At 41.5% G+C, this 23,008-nt stretch overlaps 1 protein-coding gene across 2 annotated transcripts in view; it reads right to left on the minus strand.

Moving 5' to 3' along the window:
• The window catches only part of Ythdc1 (YTH domain containing 1), a 314,054-nt gene that overhangs the window by 192,288 nt on the left and 98,758 nt on the right, over positions 1-23,008 (minus strand). Inside the window, exons 6-9 of one of the 2 annotated variants that reach the window (XM_080284977.1) lie at positions 16,116-16,367; positions 14,753-14,870; positions 7,462-7,546; positions 6,582-6,796 (exon numbers count right to left, since the gene is read on the minus strand). In XM_080284977.1, coding sequence (XP_080141103.1) covers positions 6,582-6,796; positions 7,462-7,546; positions 14,753-14,870; positions 16,116-16,367 — 670 coding nt within the window. Of the gene's footprint in view, positions 1-6,581; positions 6,797-7,461; positions 7,547-14,752; positions 14,871-16,115; positions 16,371-23,008 lie in introns of both variants that reach the window. The other variant, XM_080284976.1, reaches the window with a different exon arrangement.

The following is a 23,008-nucleotide window of genomic DNA, read 5'->3' on the forward strand; positions in this document are numbered from 1 at the left end:
ACATTCAACAATTACAGGAAAAGTATCTGTGAAGGGTACTATTTACTTTTAACTAATATTAATTATGACCTGCTAATTCAGTAGGAGAATTACTTCTATGAGTTATTCTTAAAATCACACCCAACAAAAGTCAGACATCATAAGCATTCCCTTGCCATATTTTAATAGACAATTGATACTCTTTCTCTATAAAAAAAAAAAAAAAAAAAAAAAAAAAAAAAAAAAACTGCCCCCAAAGTGTTCTGGAAATATGCTGGAAATATATTGTTCTGCCTGAGCATCCCTGCATGTTAAAGTTACACTTTGCATATTTGGTAGCTGTGTCTGAGTCAGTTTTGCCTTCCCACTTCCCTTACCATTTCAGTGCTTGTGTGACTGGCTTTTTTTTTTTTCCTTTTCTTTCTTTCTTTCTTTTTCTTTCCCCCTCAAATGCTTTCTTACTGCTTACCGATACAAGCCTATAACCTTTTTTTTTCCACTGGATATTCAAAACGGTTGGGAAGTAACTAAAGGAGAGTCCAAATAATAATCTTAAGGATAGAAAATCTTCCTCTGAAAGAGACTGCCAAGAAGATAAGACACTCTCACCACCATTTAGGACTTGCTCCAGTAGGCTTAAAATATGATTCCTGCCACCAACAGTCATCAAAGAAAGGGCAAAAAAAAAACACTGAAAACTAACATTCTGAAGTGAGCAATAACCCAGAATTCAATAATACCAGTAATCTCTTTGGAATTCCAACAAGCCTTCCTTTTATGTATTTTTGTGCAACGATCATGCCAAGAGGGAGACACTGAGTCTGCCTAAGTCTTAATAGGTGGCAAGAAAGTATCCCACCCTCTTGGAATTTCTTTCTGAGGAAGGCTTTCCTTCATTAAGGTTATCATTTGGACTCATTCCTCCTTTGAGTGATACTTTGCAATCTTCTTAAGGATCCAATGGGAAAAACAGGCCTGTAAGCAGTAAGATGACAATGCTGTAAAAGTCCTCTCATTCAGGATCTGGTCTTATGGTACTCCTAGTCTTTCAGCAGTTTTTATAAATAGTCCCATTACAAAAGTTAAATGCTCTTCTGGCACATACACTGAACCGATCAGCACCAGTGACGGGGTCACCAGCTCATTGCTGGTACCGTGCACCCATAGTTGCCAATTTGGCGCGGTTGGCGCTGGATCTAGCACTTTTCATAATAATTTAGTGCCAATAAATGTTAGATTTTCCGCTATCTCTAGCATGTTTTGAAGTCCAATTTACCATGAAAATTTGAAGAGTTCACCTGAAGCTTAGCACACTGTAAAGTCGACCTTAGCACTTTTATTGATTTCTGCTTCCCAAAACTGCATGCACTGTTGGCCACCATGACTCGTGAGTGTCTGGCTTTGTGAGCAGGATCTTTCAAAATTTTGGAAACTTTGTTGTGCTATTTTATGGTGTACACCCAAAAGCACTAATTCTCCCCCTGTAGTAGCCAGAGTCACAACCAATGAGCGACCAGGGGATCAAACAGCCAACACTCATTGCCCCTGCCCCAAACCCCAGTGTAAGCGTCATTGGATAGATGTGGAACGTCCAAAGCTGGTGACGTTTCATGTCATGATTGTTTTTATAGACAATTGGAACCAGTAGGGGTAAGTATATAAAGGTATTTAATGTGTAATACTGTGCTGTTATCCACAACACATGAGACAGGCACAAAAATGAAAGAAGATCTACATTGTATTATGTGTTATTGGCTATATACTTACAGCCTGTATTATATATGATTGAATGTGGGTCAACTGTATACATAATGACACTGTGTCACTGTTTTGACAACAGGTTGGCATATTTTCATCAAGGCAGAGAGTTTGTGGTTCATCAGAGCCAATCCCTGATTCGTTTCATTCATCCAATAATGACTGGAACGTAAACCTTATGTGTTTATAATGTAAGGCTTAAATTGACACGTTGATATGAATTAATAAACATCTAAAACCACACATAACCTGTGCTAATAATAAACAACCATATGTCCTAGTAACACAAGATCCAGCTTGCAGTATGTATGTTACATAACACCTTGCAACAGGACAAAATAGTTGGCAGGTATACCAAAGTATTTATTGGTGCTTAACCCATTCACTGCATAAGTGTTTGTTTACATGTACATCCCGTGTGCGGCAGTTTTGAAATATTAGAAAAAAAATATTAGAAAAAAAATAATACAGTCAAAAGCTACAGAAAAAAATCCTTAGTTCAATGGTATATAACCCAACATAGCAAACAAAAAAATTACCTCTGATATATGTAGGTCCGTGAAGTATTTAATATTCCCTGTGCGGTGGTGCCAGGCGAACGATGTGTTATGGTTGCACTGTGTTGTCAGTGTCATTCTTGCGATCAGATAAGGTGTAAATCAGCATCTGAACCAACACTGTCATCATCTAACAATGTTACTATCATTACTACAGTCATCCAGAGATTTCATCCAATATTTGTTTGGGCTACTGCTAGCGGCAGCATGGAGATTTCGTACCTTTACCTTCGTCATTTTGTAGGTAACTGAGCTGAGCTCTGCACCTTGTAAAAATGCATAATCTATGTATGGCAATATTCTATAGGGTGCCATGAATTGCTAGCTGATTTATTTTGTGTCATTTCTGACAGCGGAATTTTTGAAAGCAGGAAATCATACATGATACAGCCGCAGTCAGAGCCATTTGGACTCAGATATCATATATGATACAGCCACAGTCAATGGGTTAATAGTGAGGTGTATGATAATAATAATATGATCAATACCTGACAGATCATTTCTTCATTATCTTGGTTATGCTGGTTAACAAAGAGCGGGAATGGAGGACAAGAGGGTAAAAGAGATATTTTGTGGAGACAGGAACCCAGAGAGATGGTTGGTGGAGGTGGGAGAGAAAAGGGATAAGAAAAGACATCATATCTTTCAACGTATGTTGTTCACTATAATATACTTATTTGTTTCACCCTCATCTTAAATGTAAGGACCAACTGCCTAGCCCTGGGCTCCTACACTCCTCATAGGGCAACATAGGACTGGATGATGGATGGATGGATGTAACATTATAATATTGGGCAAAAGTATATTGACAATAAAACATAATACATTGTAGGTCTTCTTTAATTTTCGTGCCTTTCTCATATGCTGTAGTTACCAGCACAGTACTACACATTAAATACCTTTATATACTTACCCTTACTGGCTTTGACTGTCTATAAAAACAATCATGACACACTGTAACATCACCAGCTTTGGTCGTTCAACATCTATCCAACAACGTTTACATTAGGGCTGGGGTAGGGGCAGTGGGAATAGGGGTGTTCGATCGCCTGGTCGCTCACTGGCCGCGACTCCAGCTACTAGAGGAGGAGAAACTAGTACTTTCGGGCGTAGATATGTACTGTGAATACACCTAGGTAATGGTAAGCTCGTGTGTACTGTATCATTAAATGCATTAAATTTAAGTTGTTTATTAAATATTTAGTGCTTTGGGTTGACCAATAATACTGTACTTGCTAGACACTATGACTGCACTGGGGTGACCGACCATGATTGCTACAAACTTTTAGGCAGGTTTTCCCAGTCAATCATCAGTTTCTGCTCTTTCGACACCTGCTTGGCACCGAAGATGCCGAATGAAAGGACTTTTACTGTATGTGGAGGGGGTAGGGGAGAAAAAATCCAGGAACCAGTCACATCAACAACCTCCCAACATCAATACCGGTACAAGATAGGCACCAAGATTGTAAGGGGAGGTGGGAAGGTCCAAGCCAAGCATTGTTCATATACGTTCAAACTGTAACACCCAGGGATGCTAGGAATGACAAATTACCTCCTGCCTATTTCCATGCTACTTTTTTGGACAGTGTAAAATATATTTCGATGAAACTATATATAATGAATACTGTAATATCTACCACTGCCAATACCCTTGAAGTAAGGGCTACACTGCAAAATACTGCAAACAGTATTATGCCTGACCCACATACACCTTTACAAATATGTGCGGTATCGGTGTCAATCACGGTGACTGGCTGTATAAGTACCATTTGACATTCTGGTTTCATTTATGTATGTATTGCAATATACACCATATGCTTATCTACATTATACTGCATGCACCTTCTTAGCTTGCCATATACTGTATAGTATAAATTACACCAACTTGCTCAGGTTAGTGTCCCAGAAATAAGCTCTATCTGGGATACCCAGAGTAACTAAAGCATGGAGGACTGCAATTATACAAATGTTAGTTACAGCCAAACATGTGTGTCAACTATATACTCCTTCATACATGGATATCTAATCACTGTTAATTTTTCTTGTGTTTTTTACTAGACGCAGTTGCAACCTAAACAAAGTTCACAGTTGCATTACACCTAAACACTAAGCAGCTATTAACAGAGAATTATAAATTCTGGAGAGTCAATTGCAACCAGATAAAGATCTTCTAGCTAGTCATACTATGGAGTTAGCTTAACAATAAAATTAGATACATCTCACGTTCTCCTTCAGATAGTTCCCTTAAGAATGGTATATAATGTTATGCAGCAATGTGAATCATACCTTATACAAAAATTGTCAGAGTAGCATATGCTATGATACAGTAAATACTGAATATATAAAACTGAAATAGACAAAAATCTAAAATATATCCCTGACCAATAACATACTGTACTTGCATTTCCTTTAAGGTTATAAACAGGTCTGAGCATTTACCATACACAAGAAAACTACTGAACTGCACATTAGGAACCTAAACGAAAACTAAATTCCTGTAAGGCAAGTGAAAAAACCAATCAATTCAATCATATTTATAAACTAAGTCAACTGCAAAATACCACTGCACTGAATGATTTTTTTCCCCAAAAAATTTATGCTATTTATAATATGCTGAGAAAAATTGTGAACTTTGTCATATATCAGTAAACACACTATGAACCATACCCGCACCCTACATTAAATCTGAACACAATTTGCAATGACACATTTTCACAAAACATACTTCCTAATGCCATAAATACTGTAATTCTAATATTATACCAAAATGCAAACTGTCTCATGAAGCTACAGTTGTTAATATACTCATAATGCAATAAGTTCAACCAAAGAGAAATCTGAAGAGAAAAATCAATAGTTAGAGACACTGAAATCTTTCAACTTATTGGGAAAAAAAAATAAAAATAAAAAACTTGGATACTTGTTCTGCTTGTAAACTATGTAGAAGAAAACAAAAGAATTAAGTGTTATATTACTCACCAAAGGTAGCTGGTGTCTTGTGTTGAAACTAGAAGAGGTTAAGCACAGCAGGCAGGAATTTGCCCACTTGCTGTTCTTGAACGCAATACAACGCAATGCACTTTACTTTCATATATGATTTCACTTTATGTCACTTCACACTTCCAATAATCACTTCTCACTCATTAATCATCCCCTCACTATTTCATTAGCCAGGCAAAGACTCTCTTATATCATTTAACTCAGCACTAGGCTCAGGGCCACCCCTATATTATAATCTCTGGTATGAGCTTGCTATTTTATGGATTGCATCTCCAACACACTTAGTCCTGAATGCTTGAGTGGGTCCATGCAAGATGTACTACCTTACCAACCAAGTCTGTGACCAAGACCTTACAGCTAAGCCGAGTCCATGTGGGTGGGCCTGGCTCTTGTCAACCTGCTAGTGAGTGTCACCGCAAGCTGGGTGTGTGGACTTAACTCACGCACCATCACACACAAAGTTCATGATGCAACTAGTGCTATGCAAGTCCCTTTATATCTATACTCATGAGCAAGTCCACAAGGTGCAACTACAATACCAGCTTTATTATCTACTGCTTTAAGTTTCTTAATAAATTACTTATGAAATCCTTGTCTATGGCTGCTCTTTAGATCAAATAGCAAAGTCCTTGATGACTGTGTCAAGAGCAAAGACTGAGGTCAGAAGGATCACATCACGCGACATGTTTGTGTGTGTCACTCACTAGCCAGGTTGTGTGAGAGAGAAAGGGAGAGAGTCCTGTGAGAGGATATGGGTCCTCAGCACTGGGGGGGGTTGGGAGAGATAGAGCGGCAACAAGACAGGGAGTGAGGGGCGTGACCACCAGCCAGGGGCCCAACCGCTCTCACATCTTTACCCTCATACCAGTAGCAGCTCCCGTGCCGCCGCCACCACAAACACAGTCCTTCACCCAGCCAGGCACCAGGTCAGCTACTCACACCCTGCCAGGCATTACTGCTATACAGCTGATACCAACCATCACCACAACCCCTCAACCTGGCACTGGTGGTACTGATGGGTGTGAAATGGGTTCTAGAAGTGGTCTAGTCAAAGGGTTAAGACGGGACATGAAATGTGTAGGGTGAGAGGGATACTGGGTGGGAACAGGAGAAAAGGTATACCGAGGATCAGAGAACAGCAAACAAGATGGGGCCTTGAGGATTGAATCAGGATAAAAATGCAAGATTGAGGAAGAGGCCTTGGATGGTATAAGGGGCAGCAGTGAGTGCCATGGCAGGATGGATGCTTCCCTGCAGCCAGTCTCAACCTTGGTGTCACTGACGCACCTGAAGCTAGCATCACCACGACCACCCCTGAAGCTGCCGCGGTCCCTGGGGCGGCCGCGGCGATCTCCCGGTGGTTGCAATGGCCGGCGCAGAGGACCCCGAGCACGCGCCACACGGGATGCTCGTTTACTCTTGTGCAGCACTGGAGTTAAGTTCACCCCATCATCCTTGGGCATGAGGCGGCACAGCTCCTCTGCCACACGAGGCTCAATCTCCTGTATTATACATCGTTATCATACCAGTGGTACTATCAAACCAAGCAGCACTCTTACAGTCTTCAATAAACAGATTATAATTAGCCACACTGTGTATATCAGTACTATGTCAATATGCATTATAAAATTTAAGTTGCATTAAAATGCTTATAATTGAAGACTAGTGTAGAGAATATTGAATATAATCCTCATCAAATGATGGTACAAAAGTGCTCTGTAGGATTCCTCCACGGATAAGCAATATCCAGTACCCTCTCAACCTGTCATAAATGAAGCAGAGTAACAGGTTCAAAATTAATTCTATATTACACTATTCACATGCAAAACACTGGCTTAGCATAGTATGGCCAAACATCAATAACCTGAATCAAAAGAACCAGAGTTTATTATATATGCCATGGACTGCGATAAAAATAACTGAGCTGTTGTTTTCTTACAGTACAAATATATTCTAAGGCTTTGTTTAAATGGGGAAATTACCATATATCCTACCATACTTTGGACACTAACTAAAACTGAAGAGTATGGTACCACAATTAACATATATCAAAACATGTTATTTAAATTACATACCGGTAAGCATTTAATCTAACTGCAGAAACCAAGAAAATAATAAAGGTCAAAAACATGGAAAATACACAGGTGTCTGAGTGAAGAGTTTGTACCTGACCATCCCTGCCAATCTTGACAGGTTTGCCCTCATTCCAAGGATTATACAGATGCTGTGTCTTTGTGAATGACAAGTCTCGCCTGAAAGAGAAATGAAATTACATTTTAATATCGTCATAAAATGTTTAGCATGCATTTACACAGACTACATTGAGAAGATGCATTGCTATCAAACATTTAATGTCATCAGGTCTAAGCAAAACCATTATATATGTTGTCTACAAGTGTGTAGAAGTTTTCTGGGACTAATTGTATGGTATCATTTACAAAGACTCCAACATGACTGCATGCATTGGCCTTCACCACCTAATGGTGCCTCTCCATGCTGCTTGATCTCTGGCAACCTCTCTATTCAGTCCCTTATCCCTGAGGCCACACTCTATCACATTATCCCAGGTCTTTTTCAGTCTGCCTCTTGCAACCCTACCCCCCATGTTCATTCTTTTCCCCTTCTGCTCTGAACTGTCATCATACATCCTCTTAACATGCCCAAACCATCTCAATCTATTCATCCTCATCCCAGTACCAATACATTCCAGTCCCATCTGTCCTCTCAACTCTTCAAGCCAAATGGTTTCCTGTAACTCATGAAACCAATGGGTGGTAACCACAAACCCAAATAATGATGTGATGTGGAGCCTACTGTGGTGCCTCTATTTACTAGGTGGAGAAATGAAAGTGTGGCATCCACCCAGGAACTAAAATACCACACTGATCCCCATACCTCATTGTGGTGAGGTACTGTTAACTACATGGGAACATCGGTTACCTGCATGGGACGGCCTAACAGATGTAGTTGCTTGCCTGCGGTTAAAGGTCTACTTGACCAGACAGACTGGGGTGGCACAATAACAGCTCTTCTATTTACAAAAGAAACATATGGAAGACTCTATGTGCCCTGTTCACACACAGTAATCGTCGTCGTTTTCGTTTTCGTTTTTAAAGGCTCCAACATGCTTCCATGTGTCGGCCTTGGTCACCTAATGGCGGCTCTCCACGCTGCACGATCCATTGCAGCCTCCCTGTTCAGTCCCTTAACCCTAAGGTCACACTTAATGACCTCGTCCCATGTCTTTCTCGGTCTACCCCTCATAACCCCACCCCCAATATTAACACTTCTCACCTTCCTCACCGTATTATCATCCCCCATCCTCTCCACATGTCCAAACCACCTCAATCTACCTCTCCTCATCACCACACCAATACACTCCAGTCCCATCCTACCTCTCAACTCTTCCATTGTAAACCCAGCCCCTCCAGGCCTTGGACGCAGGGATGCACTGCACATCCACCTAATCATTGTCATTTCTGTACGTCTGAGCCGGCGAATATCTTCCTCCTTCACTGCCCAGGTCTCACTGCCATACAGCATTACACTCCTAACACATGCTGCATACAAAGACCCCTTAGCACGTAGGGAGAGCCCTCTCAATGTCAGGAGAGGCAAGAGCTCCCTGAACTTCTTCCAACCACTTCTCACCCTAGCCACAGAGCTAGCTCCAGCCCCACCTCCAGCACACAACATGTCTCCCAAATAACAAAACTCTTCCACACACTCAAGAGATTCACCAGCAAGTTCAATCCTTTCACGTCTGACAATCTCCACCTGCTCACCCCGGCACGCCGTACACAAAAAATCAGCATTATCTCGCAGTCTACCTCTGATACCACTACATCTCTTATGCACCCATTTATCACACAAACCGCACAAGATGGAATTACTTCCCACGCCCTTGTGGCAAACTGCACTTGGCCACTCTCCCTCGTCTTTGACAGTACCGCCACCAACCCTAGATATTATCACTTTTGTTTTATCTGCATTTACCCTTAAACCCTTTTGCCCCATACCATCTCTCCACTTCCTAAACCTTTCCTCCACCTCCCTTTCATTCTCTGCAATCAACACCAAATCATCAGCATACAACAACTCCCACGGGAGTCCGTTTCTAAAGTCATGTGAAAGGGCTTCAAGTACCATGATAAACAACATGGGACTCAAGACTGACCCTTGATGCACACCAACATTCACGGAAAACTCATCACTCAAATCTCCATTCACTCTCACCTGGGTGTGAGCACCCACATACATAGCCATAACCACCCTAACCAGCCACTCCTCCAAGCCAAGCTTTCTCATTGCCCACTTCACCACCTCTCTAGGGACTCTGTCAAAGGCCTTTTCCAAATCAACAAAAACAAAATAAAGATCCCTTCTCCTACCAATATATTTTTCCTGAAGCTGTCGAACAATGAATATGGCATCAGTGGTCCCCCTACCTGGCATGAACCCAAACTGCATCTCATCAATATTCACTCTTTCTCTAATCATACCTTCTAAAACTCTCTCCATTACCTTCATTATCTGATCTAAAAGCTTTATACCTCTATAATTTCCTCTTTCCAGGGCATCACCCTTCCCTTTATACACATTTACAATTACACTCTTCAGTCAATCATCAGGGACAACACACTCATAAATAATCCTATTTATCAGGTCAGTGACTAAACTCACCCCTGTATCGCCTGAGGCCTTCAACATTTCAGCAGTCAACCCAGACACACTTGCTGCCTTCCCCACCCTCATCCTGCCTATTGCCTCACTCACAGTAGCAGTATCAATCAAAGGCCAAGGGCCAGACACTGGATCTGCTGGCTCCAAACCTTCCCTGTCCCAGTAATGAGTTAATAACTCACCCAGCCCTCTCCTAGCAGCCAAGCAGGTGAGAAATACAGACACCACCACAAACCAACATCTGGCCGCCTATCAAGCACAAGCATGTGAAGGATGGAAGCCTATGTACAAGTATGGGCATTAACCCCTAACCCGCGGGGTTGTTTTTGCCTGACTTGCATGTCCCGCGGGTATATTCGAGCTCCGACAGACTCTCTAAAAATATTTGCCAAAAATCAGTTATTAGTCCTAGAATATTATAATTAAATATGCATATGGCACATACCTTCAGCTTTCTCCTGGGATGTTTGCTGAGCCTTCGTCGAGCACTGTAGCACTTGTGGAGACCTCTGAAGTTGGGTAATGAAGTCTCCACTTTACATTTCCCGATAACCGGTAATATGATTACCACAGCCTGATATTATCACTAGAAACACTATTCTATGATTCTCAAATAGTTTGGAATCCATACTCAAAAAAAAAAAAAAAAAAAAAAAAAAAAAAAACACCGTGAAAGCAATGAAAATTATGAGCGCGTATGACCTTCCCACTTGCGATCGTTCGCCGCCAGTGTTCTGTCATTTATTATTCATAACAACACTCACACTTTATATTCCTATTACTATATAACACTTATATATATCTACAGTCTTTATCCATAAGTTTCCCTCAGTAATAGTAGTTTATTGTCACTGTAGGCATTCAATTTCTCTTTCAGTAAAATACGTAGCATTCACTTTCTCGTCCTGTATACTAGCGTTGAGAGTGAATCTGTCATTTTCATAACTCATAGTATTCATACATGCTAGAGTGAAACTTTCATTTTCATTACTCCTAGTATATATACTCGTATTCTTATATTACCACTCATTTACATTTCTATTTACATTCTCTATTTTATTTACATTATTTACATTTCTATTTTATTTACACTTATGCAGTCACTTGCAGTAACTTATAAAACTATTTTCCACTGTTCACTTATATTTACATTCATTGCTTTCACTTGCTGTTTACACATTATTTACATTTCCACTTGCACTGTTTTACTCACCCGATAGATCGTAGCCACTGTCTATCATTTTCATTGACAAATTAGCCAGTTCACATTCCACAGCAGTCACTTAGCCCTTTACCTCTTTCCACACGAGGTTTAGTAGGGGGTAGAGGTCACAGGGCCCTTTGCATGGGGCTAAAAAGCAGAGGAATTGGGCAGGCGCGAATCCAACGTGCTTTCACCTTGAAAGACGACAGTAAACTGAATACTGTTTGGTGGCCTGCCTAGGGGGAGTGCAATGCTGCCAATGGCAGCGGGGTGACAGCTGCTAATATATATGCTATGAAATGATTGGCAGGAAATCGAGACAATACATAATAAATTAGGTAGTTCCAGGTGAATGTAAATATCACTTAGGCTTCTCCCTTCCTTTCTTATATATGTTTTTATTACGAGAATAGATTATACGGTATATTTCAAGGGGAAATAAACAGCGAAAATTAAGGAACGAGTGCATGTGAGGTGTTGTCAGGTGATAATTAGCCAATTCCAGGTGTATGGCACTATCACTTACCTTATTTCTTTCTTGTATGTATTATTTGGTATAAGAATAGGGCATACGGCTTATTTCAATGGATGAAATCAGTGGAAAATTTCAGGGAAGATTTACTTAGCGTTGCACGGCCGGGCAGGCGACAGGAGAGGGTAATGGAGGGGAGGTAGGGAGGGGAGTCAAGAACGGAGAGAAATGGCTAAATTGTCAACAACGGATGGGAGTACAGATGAGATTAGGAGTGCTGACTAATGTTGGACATTGGCAGTACTGATAGATGATACAAGCCACCACTTGAAAGCCCGGGCGAATTCAAAATAACACAGAATCACAAAAGTGACGCCCAGTGGTATGATCCCTTGCTCCCAAGCGTCACGAAAGTGACGCCCCACGGTTAAGGAGTTAATGTCTAGGTGCCTTTCTTATGTATTTTTAATAAATTCCTTTGTCTGATTACCATAGGTAATGTCAGCAGGGTGTTTTTTGGAGGGTTTGGGTGGGATCTGAGGTGAAAAGGGCAACTTTGGAAAATGTCCAGCCTAGGTTAGCCCTATATAAGAGAAACATATAGAACGTATAAAGCAGAAAAGCATTGCGGGGCATGTTGTCAGTATATATTTGCTGCGTTGTAGGAGGAAGGAGTGTACATTTTTATACTACATCCCTGTCTGGGATCAATATCTGCACTGAACTCCATCATCATCATCTAATCCTGTGTTGCCCCACGAGGAGCGTAGAAGCCCGGGGCTAGGCAAGTTGGTCCTGACATTTAAGAGGGAGTGACCAGCCTCACTTATCCCTGGTGGCATTATGTGAGCAAATAAACCTCAACCACTTCTTGGTGGCTGAGGCTCAATCCGACTGGAGCGCCTTAATTACCCACTAAACCACCAGGCGCCATAATTTGGTTATATGGTTACCACTCAGCAGAGTAAATGGTTTCCTGGTGTCCAGGAAACCATTTGGCTCATCACTCAGTGTAGGTTACCCACAGGGAGATGAACAGGAAAGTATTAAGGAAAGAATGACAGAAGAGAGAGTGTAAAGTTACCTGTAGGCAGAAGGAAGAGGAAAGAATGAAGTAAGTAAAGACATTACAGGAAGAAAGGAAGGGAGGAAAGGGCAGACACTTGAGGGCAGCACTACGCTGAGTGAGTGGATGGTGAGTGTCCTTAGCTTCATAATGTTCATAAATTAATGGAGCTTTCTTATGGCATCTAGCATGATATAGCAATATAGCACAAACAAAGTAATAACTGATGATATCATAATACACTACACCATTTTCAGGTCCTAACTATATTACAATACTGTATGCAAAACCAACCTCCTTTGAAGTGGGGTAAAAAACAAGTGATATTCTGTTATGGGAAATGTCAGTGGGAGAGTGTATGTCCTACAGTTTTGGTGATATGGTGAGGTCTGAGGTGGCTGCCATGACTACATGTAGATGCCACACACTGTCCAGGCAGAGTTATGGGTGTGTTGTCCACTAATCCCCACAATCTATATACTAGTATCCAAAACAAAACAAAACAGGGCAGTACTATAGGTAATTATGTATTCAATATTTCAAATGCTGTTTCATCCTCCCTGTCCCCTTTCGTATCATACCATATTGGATCGTTTTTATATAAAGACTCCTACATGCTTGCATACACTGGGCACTGGTCACCCAACGCAGCTCTCTAAGCTGTTCAATCTCTAGCAGCCTCCCTATTCAGCTCCTTATCCATAAGATCACACTCTATAACCTTGTCCCAAGTTCTTTTTGGAAAGAGAGAGAGAGAGAGAGAGAGAGAGACTGATTCAACAAATTCACTCTGGCTAAACAAATTCAAATACCTGCCACTTATCTGGCATACCCAGCTTGTTCATGCCCTTCAGCACAGTATCATTCAAAACTGTCTGATGGATACTTATGAATATAGTAGCTACTCTCCACACCTTTTTCCCCCCCCCCCACTATTATATGTCTGATAATTACCTAAATACTGGGGCACACATATTTTAAAAATTGCTCTTTCATCTGGTCATACCAGGAACTCCCTGTGCTGAAATTAAGACTGACAATTTCACAACAATGGACATAAAATCATAGGATAAGCAGCATAATCACTAATCTAGGAGATATCAACTTTATATTAAACACCCATACTTCAAAATGTTCTCTTTCACATCAAAAGAATTAAACTTGTCTCTGATAAACTGCATAGAGTGATGATTTTTGCACACAACAGGGACAGACTAGAATTTCAATGCCGATGTCCATAAGTTAAATACAGACTGACAATGCTGAATTCAACCCAGAATAGGTGTTAATTAAATGAATGCCATGTTTCAATAAGTCTTTGCATCTGTGCATTCGCAAGAATACTGGGATTCAGTATCCCTCACAAACTTCAAAGGAACATCGGATTGTAAAATCATGAGATGAGGACTGCACAGTGGTGCATTAATCTTTATTTTCTTAACATAATGTTGATTTAAATATGAAATTACAACTAACGTACTCCCTACGTGTCAAGTGGGGTTGGTGGAGGATTAGTGCCCCCCCTGTAAAACAATTAACTCTATGCCCTTGGCCACCCCGTTTGGGATAGATGGCGTCCGGCAATGAATGAATGAATGAATGAAACAACTGAGTTATAAGAGAGAAGCATGTGGGGTCACATGGAAAGACAGACTGACAAATAAGGAAGTGGTGGAGCATTGTAGTGCTGATGTGAATGTGACAGAAAGCATTAGGAGAAATATACCGAGGTGGTTTAGCCATGTGGAGAGGATGGTGAAACAAGAGATTAACGAGGAGAGTGTGTGTGAGTAAGGTGGAGAGGAGGAGAGAGAGGGGAGGTCCAGGATGAGATGGAGACATGAAGTGGAGAGGTATATGAGAGAGAGGAGTGTGAGGTGGTGGGCGGGCAGTGAAATGGCGGGGGACAGGGTGACATGGAGGTGATTTGTCTGTGGCCACCCCTTACAGGATTAAGGAGCCTTGCAATAGATAGATAGATAGACAAATATGCATACACTGTATCATTATAAATACTGAATACAGATACTGACCGTGATATCCAGTCCAACTCAAATATTCCCCCCAGAGCACGAGCTGACAGACCAGGTGGAAGGACCCAAGACACAGGAGGCAGATCACGCCGAGATTCTCCACTCAGTCGTGCAAATCCTACACACACATAACATATCAGGAAAGGCAATGTTATGATTTGTAACCTTAACTATTAGGCCTGGAATGACTGAAGCCAGAGTTAGAATGATCTTTAAAGTCATCTTACAGATAAGGCCAGACTAATGACCACATCCACTAAGCCCCTCATTATAAACCACAATTAATACAGCAACCCTTAAAAGGTGGTCAACGATCCAGGACGTCCATCAAGGAAAAGGTGGTCGACGTTCCACAATGCATTTCTATTCCACAGACCTATTATATGCCAGGAGTGTGGTGTGGATCTCTGTATCGATTGCTTCTCAGAATACCACACATTGAAGACATATTAGTGTGAACAGTTGTGGTAATATGAACAGCTGTACATAATATTTACATATGTAAAATTAAAGTTATAGAGACAAAGATTTTACACACATATAATGCACAGTGTTCAAAGTGCACCATGAAGACACAGAACAGTGTACATAGTGTAAAAATAATCTATTTTAGTCAGCTGTTACAAATAAGCGCAGAAAACAAGACTTTATGCCTGCCTGCTCTCAGTTGCATGCCACTGAGAGTGACCTCGACACGTCAACACCCCTCTCACTCACCTCTCACCACCACCCAGCCCACGTGCAATCTGAAGTGGGTAACATCAAATTCTTTGTTTTATCAGTTATTCTGATCCATTTATGCATGTTATGCCTGACTTCATAACATTATTTTTTTTCCAAAATAACTCGCCCCACACAGATATCAAATTGGAAAGTAGCCCACCAATTAAGGGTTAATGACTGTTTATTCATCCTAAGCAATAAACCAATCTACAACTGGTACATGGCACAGTACTGAAAATCCTATTCAGCCCAGTTCTGGTAACCAGCTTCATCTTTTATTTGGAAATCCAGTCTAGACTGGTACGAGTGACTATGATCCTTGGCTAATTTCTGCGGAAAGGGTTCCAGCGGCTAATCCGGTCGGCTAATTCCAATAATAAATTGTCAACTTCTGACTATGAAAAATGAGTCAAGGGGAGATAAACTGAAATAATGATGACAAAAAAATCTGCAATAAGCCTTAAGACCCAGTTCCAATCAAGTAGGCTTATAGCAGTCCGATCTAGTTCGAGCACTAAATTAATCACATACTACTGACCCCTTTTCCAAGTAATTCTCCTGAATCACCTGCTGATCCTCTTTCAATATCATCATTAGTCTGCCTCTAAACTACTGTAATACATAACATCACTGGACTCACCACAGAAACGGCCAGACTCTTTAATTGAAAAGATGAGTATGACATTTCGGGCTTCCCTGAATGCTTGGTTTAACTTGGCTTCATTCTGTGGTGGGGTTGACCAAACACCCTTTGTCTTGGAAAGGGTGATATTCTCAGCATTATTGGACTTCATGAGGAAGAAACGGGCATCACGGAACATGTAGTTAATCTTGGTAATGTAGTCATACTTCTTCTTGCCACTGCCAATCTCACTCTGTTTCTGTTGTGAAGCTGCTGAAAGGCCAAGATCATTTTACAGATTAATACCTTATATATATATATATATATATATATATATATATATATACAGGTAAGCCCTTAATTCACGGGAGGGTTACATTCCCAGACCCTTCGCGTATGTGGTAAATTCGCGTATACATTCTGCCCTTGTGTGCACTTAATTACGCATGTCTACTAGGTATATTACATCTGAATAATACTGTTTATGCACTACATACACCATATAAACTAACATAAAGTATGAAAAACAACAAAAATGTAAGAAATTTAACACTGAAACCTGACAAGCACAGGCATAGGTGGACACACTTCAGCAGTCTGGTGCACAAACCCTCACTGCCTCCCATATGCCACATTCTGCCTTCTTTATTGTCCAAACAGTTGACTCATTCACCCCAAACATACGGTTCCAAGCCAGTTCACAGGCGTAGGTGGAGACACTTTAGCACAGTTTGGTGCACTAGCCCTCACTGACTCCCGTATGCTACGTTCTGTCTTCTTTATTGTAAGAACAGTTGACTCACCCCAAACACACGGTTCAGAGACAATTCACCATGAAGTCAATTCACCATCAAAACATGGACGATTTCCTGTCATTCTATAAATATACTTATTATTGATTAATTAATACTTTAATAACTAATTATCTGGGGGATTTTATAACTCATAAGTAAAAAACTAGTGTACTGTACTTGCTAAATAAACTGGTATGTAAATAAATGACGGGGAATCGTCCTGACGGAGAACTGTCACTGACATTCCTCCCTTAAGTTTGTCTAACACTTTAACTTTCTCTGTCAGCAACATCACCTTACGAGTCTGTTTTGGTGTGTTACCACATGCATCACTAGCACTACACTTAGGTCCCATGTTGGCAGACAAGGGAAGCAATCACTGGAAGGCAGAAAAATAAGCCACAAATAACGATTCGCAAGTCACGCATGGTTCGACCGTCAGATTCAAACTGACTGTGTGGTGCGTGGTAGACCGACCACCCACACACACACACACACACACACACACACACACACACACACACACATATGTATGCACATGGGCAGCAAGTAGGCATTTTTATATTTTATTTATTTCTCTTGTATATTAAAATTATTTATTTGAATACTATAATTTTATGTTTTAATTACTGTATGAAAAATTCGTGGAGAACCGAAATCGCATGAAAAAAGTTCGCGTGAATTAAGGGCTTACCTGTGTGTGTATATATATATATATATATATATATATATATATATGTGGTGGTAGGTGGGGGCGCTCACCATCCACTCACTCGATGAAGTGTTGCTCTCGGGTGTCTGCCCTTTCCTCTCCATCCTTCTTTCCTTCCATTCTCTTCTGTCTTTCTTTCCGTCATTCTTTCCTTGTCCTTCTGCCTATGGGTGACTTTACACTCCCTCTTCTGTCTTTTTTTCCTTAATTCTTTCCACTTCCTTCAGCCTGTGGGTGACTACATTGAGTGACAAGCCAAATGGTTTCCTGTGCACCAGGAACCCATTTACTATGCTGGGTGGTAACCATATAACCAAATTTTGGCACCTGGTGGTTTAGTGGGTAATTATAGTGCTCCAATCGGATTGTGCTGGTGAAGGTTTTTATCCAAGGGATGGTTGGGGTTGATTGCTCATGTAATGCCACTCAGGGATGAGTGAGGCCGGTCACTCTCATCTTAAATGTCGGGACCAACTGCCTTGCCCCGCGCTCCTATGCTCCTCATGGGGCAGTGTAGGATTGGATGATGATGATGATGATGATGATGATGATGATATATATATATATATATATATATATCCATCCATCATCCTATCCTACACTGCCCAATGAGGAGCGTAGGAGCCTGGGGCTAGGCAGTTGGTCCCGACATTTAAGATGAGAGTGACCAGCCCCACTCATCCCTGAGTGGTATTACATGAGCAATCAACCCCAACCACCCCTTGGATATAAACCTTCACCAGCACAATCCGATTGGAGCGCAATAATTACCCACTAAATCACCAGGTGCCAAAATTTGGTTAAATGGTTACCACCCAGCATAGTACATGGTTTCCTGGTGTACAGGAAACCGTTTGGCTCTTCACTCAGTGTAGAGTCACCCACAGGCAGAAGGAAGAGGAAAGAATGAAGGAAAGAAAGACAGAAGAGGGAGTGTAAAGTCACCCATAGGCAGAAGGAAAAGGAAAGAATGAAGGAAAGAAAGACACAAGAGGATGGAAGAAAAGAAGGATGGAGGAGAGGAAAGGGCAGACACCCAACAGCAGCATTACACTGAGTGTAGTTTTGGCAGGGGGGGACAGACGGATATGGGGGTGTTGGTGTGATGGTTGTGGAGAAATGGGTGGAATATGTTATGAATGTTATAAGAGTAGGCAATAGGATATAGGTAGTGAAAATTCTATTTGGTACAAAGATAGCTGCAATTATATCAGCATATTCTCCACAGGCAGGACTGGATGAAGCAGAGAAAGATAGATTTTGGGATGATTTAATACGTGTAGTAGGTGGTATGAGGGATGAGATAGTTAGTGCTTTGGGGAGGGGACTTAAATGATCATGTGGGTGAAGCAGCACAAGATTATGAAGGAGTGCATGGGGGATGTGCATATGGTATAAGGAATGCGGAAGGGGAAAGGATACTCAAGTTTGGGGAGGCAACGGACATGATTGTGTGCAATACATATTTTACGAAAAGAGAGAGTAGGTTAATTACATATGAGTCTGGGGGAAATAGAAGTCAGATAGATTATTTTCACGTTAGGAGGGCTGATAGGGGGCTAGTGAGGGATGTTAAAGTTACTGGAAGTGAGGAGTGAGTGCAGCAGCACAAACTATTGATTTGTGATACAGTGCTTAAAGAACGAGTGATGAAAAAGAGAACTTATGTACCTAGTGAAGGAGAGTAAGAAGAAAGTGGATGAAGAGTTTGGGAGGAATCTGAGTGTGAAATGGAGGGAGAGTAAGAAATTGTTTTGGAAGGAGGTAAAGAAAGTAAGGCAGTGTGAAAGGGGAAATAGTAGGGGAGTGAAAGATAGGAATAATAGATTGTTGGTGGAGAAGAGAGAGAAATTGAGGAGATGGAAGGAGCACTTTGAGGATTTGTTGAATGAAGAGAGTGAGAGCAGTGCGAGTACAAGTGGTTGGGAAATGGCTTGGAGAAGAAGAGATGAGAGGAGGGAGGAAGAGATCAGTAGGGCGGAAGTAGTGGAAACAATGAAGAATATAAAGATGGGAAAGGCCCCAGGAATTGATGGAGTGTGTGGTGAAATGCTTAGGTATGGGGGTGAGATTGTTGTGGAGTGGATATGGAAGTTGTGTTCATTGGCTTGGGAAGAGGGAAGGGTTCCAGAGGACTGGAAATCAGATATAACTGTTCCTTTATATAAAGGAAGAGGGGAGAGAGAAGTATGTGGTAATCATTGGGGTATTTGCCTTCTTATAGTGATTGGTAAAATATATGGTAGAATACTCATTGATAGGGTTAGGCATATGACAGAGGAGCTAGTTGGAGAAGAACAAGGGAGATTTAGGAAGGGAAAAGGGTGTGTAGATCAGATATTTGTTCTAAGATGTTTAGCAGAGAAGTATCTAGAGAAGGGCAAGAAAGTGTATGCTGCCTTCATGGACTTGGAGAAAGTTTATGACAGAATAGATAGGCAAGGTATGTGGAAGGTATTGTCACGAATCAATTCGCGACATTTCCTTTTTGTGAGAAGCCACGAACTATTAGTGGAAAACTCACTGTGTATCGCTCAGTTAACCGTTTCTCTCTCCATTTCGGGGTATACTTTTCAAATAATTCGTCACCGTTTTCAAAAAGTGACCGATTTAATGCACGTCACTAAGTGCGCTACTGAGCGATACAATTATTTCTTTATCGTTTGCCTCTGCTTCCCTCAACCGTTAGCCACGCCTTGCGTCCTGCCCATTCAATGTATTTGAATTGAGTCTTGTGTTTGCTGTGACGGAGAAAAGGTCCTGTGCTCCAAGAAGTGTGAGAGGTCGCTAGCACCCAGGCTCCACTGAGACAGTATCAAGTCCTCCCACCTTAGTGGTGATACATAGCATTCATCGACTGGTATTTCTTTTGTGTATTTTGTAGTTTTAAGAGCTTAGTTAAGGTGTTTTTCCCTAGGCGTAAGTATTTAGCTTCTGTGTGAGTGAGCGAGTGCGTCTCATTTAATTTGATTTGAAATGTAATGTTAAATTTGTTTTTGTAATTAATAAATTTAACAGTTCTATTTCTTGAGCTTAATGTAGAGTAAAAATCTTGTTTCATTTCTCCATAATTAAGCTTATTTTCCATATAGCTCCTAGCTTGCATAAACGTTTGCTTTCATAACTGGTACTTAGACCAGTCTTGTTGTATTAACTTAAAATCCGTTGTGCCAGGAGTTAATGCATCAGCAAGAACCTGATGTTATTATTATTAGTATTAGTTATTTATTGTCAGGGGTGATGTAACTTTCTCCAGAGGCTAACAGTACAGTAATTCAGCAATTGTGAGTAATTAGTCTCTGCTGTGTACTGTTGAGAAAGTTTATAAATTCTCGTTCTTAGAGAATCGTGCACAAGCCAGCGTAAAGTAATCGTTGCTTGATGTAGCAAGACAATCATTGTCTCTGCGCTTCAATATTATTGAATATAAATATCAATTTAAATAATATTTAACCATTTATATCAAAATTACCGTGATATTTTAAAAACCCCGTGACAATTGGCGACCTCATTCCAGGATATTAACTCCTAGCTCTATAGCTATTCACGAGATAGTGCTCACTCATTCATATTTAGGTATTTATCATTAAAGTTTATAGGCACAAGCTTACTGGTGTTTACCCTTAATTTAGCAAGTGAATTTTGCTTTATTAATCAATAGAGTACTTAACTCTAGTTTATTCTTGGTAACGCCAGACGATTTTATTCGCTCCTGGGAAGTCGCTGTACCCATTGTGTTTATTATTGAGTCTTCCCAGTCTATTTACATTTTTGATTTATCCTTTGCCAGTTAACTAGATAAGACTGGTCACCACTAGCTTGTGTCTGTATTCTTTACTTGTGCAGTCAGTACTCAATTTCGGTTACTTAGTAAATTGAGCTAGCATCATGGCTACAGCTGTATATGTACAGGAAGCCAAAGATATTGGTCTCACAGACCCAGAGAAAATACAGAGTTACGTTCTCTCACGGTTCAATTACGAGCAAGAACGTGAGAAAGATGCTCGTGAAGAGCGTAGGATTCAGCGCGAATGCGAGCGAGAACAGCGCGAATACGAGCGAGAACAGCGTGAGGAACGTGAAAGAGAGCGTGCTTATGAACAAGAGCAGCGTGAGAAAGAGCGCGAATACGAGCAGAAACAACGCGAGCTCGAGTTAGAAAAAGAGCGAGAACAGCGCGAACACGAGCGAGAACAGCGCGAGTACGAGCAAAAACAGCGCGAACTCGACTTAGAACATGAGCGAGAACAGCGTGAGGAACGAGACAGAGAACGAGAACACGAACGTGCCGAGCGAGAAGCACGCGAGAGAACATGAACTTGAAGTGCTGAAGCTCAAGCGAGATTCCTTGGCTTCAGACACGTCTGGTGCAGTTGGTCTAAGCTCCACGAGCGTTCTCCCTGCACATGTCCTAGCGACCCCACGCATCAAGCTTCCTTCATACAAGGAAAGCGAGCGAATCGAGCCGTACATAGCTCGTTTTGAGGACATGGCAGACTTATATCAACTGGATGAGGCAGCTAAGCGGCTTCAGTTTCTTAGCCTATTTGAGGGCCCTGCCCTCGATATTCTCCACAGAATTCGTGGAGACAATCTCTCATATGAGATGATGAAAGCTGCACTCATTAAGGCGTATGGTCTCACAGTAGACGACGCCAAAAAGTTCAGTTCATGCGAGCCTGCCTCCAAGACAAGGAGACAGCTGTTCAGTTCCTTGATCGTCTCACAGCTTACTTAAATGAGTGGATGGAGAAAGATGAAACTCCTTCCACGCGTGAGGGATAATTGACCTATGCTGCGTACACAGCTAGAGAGGGTCGTGGCCTGCTGAGCTCATAGCACAGCTTAAGATCTGCCAGGTGAAAGATGCCAGCCAAATGGCAGAGAAGGCTGACGCATTCTTTACTGCATACGGGTATCAAGCTCGTAAGCAAAACACCTGGAGCAGAAAAGATACTGCCAAGTCTGGGAAGCCGTCTCAGACTGAATCCCAGCAACAAGGCCATTCTCAGAGTAATGGTCAAGGTCCAAAACCGCAGTGGAAGGACCAGGGGCAAAACACTCAGAAACCTGAGTGGAAGAGGTACAACAAGTACCCTAACCAGCAGCAGTATCAGCCACGCAACCGACCGACGGGACAAAGTTTTTCACCACCAACTCAAAGAGGCAGGAAGCGAATGCAGCCTTCATTCCTCAGCAGCAGTCTGGTGGTCACGTCCCTACCAGTGTGGGTACTTCCCCACAGTTCACTAGTCCCACAGTGACAGTGAACCCCCCTCCACAGATGGCCAATGTTCCATCTTATAATTCACAAGGCACAATGTTTGCCACATCAATTCAGCAGCCTCATGAGTGGCTAGCTGCTTCCTCAAAGGCCCTCCCACAGGTGACAGTACCTTCCTTGT

The sequence above is a fragment of the Coenobita brevimanus genome, chromosome 103 (genome assembly GCF_032717465.1).
Source record: "Coenobita brevimanus isolate Jiangsu-jjx chromosome 103, ASM3271746v2, whole genome shotgun sequence".
NCBI lineage: Eukaryota > Metazoa > Arthropoda > Malacostraca > Decapoda > Coenobitidae > Coenobita > Coenobita brevimanus.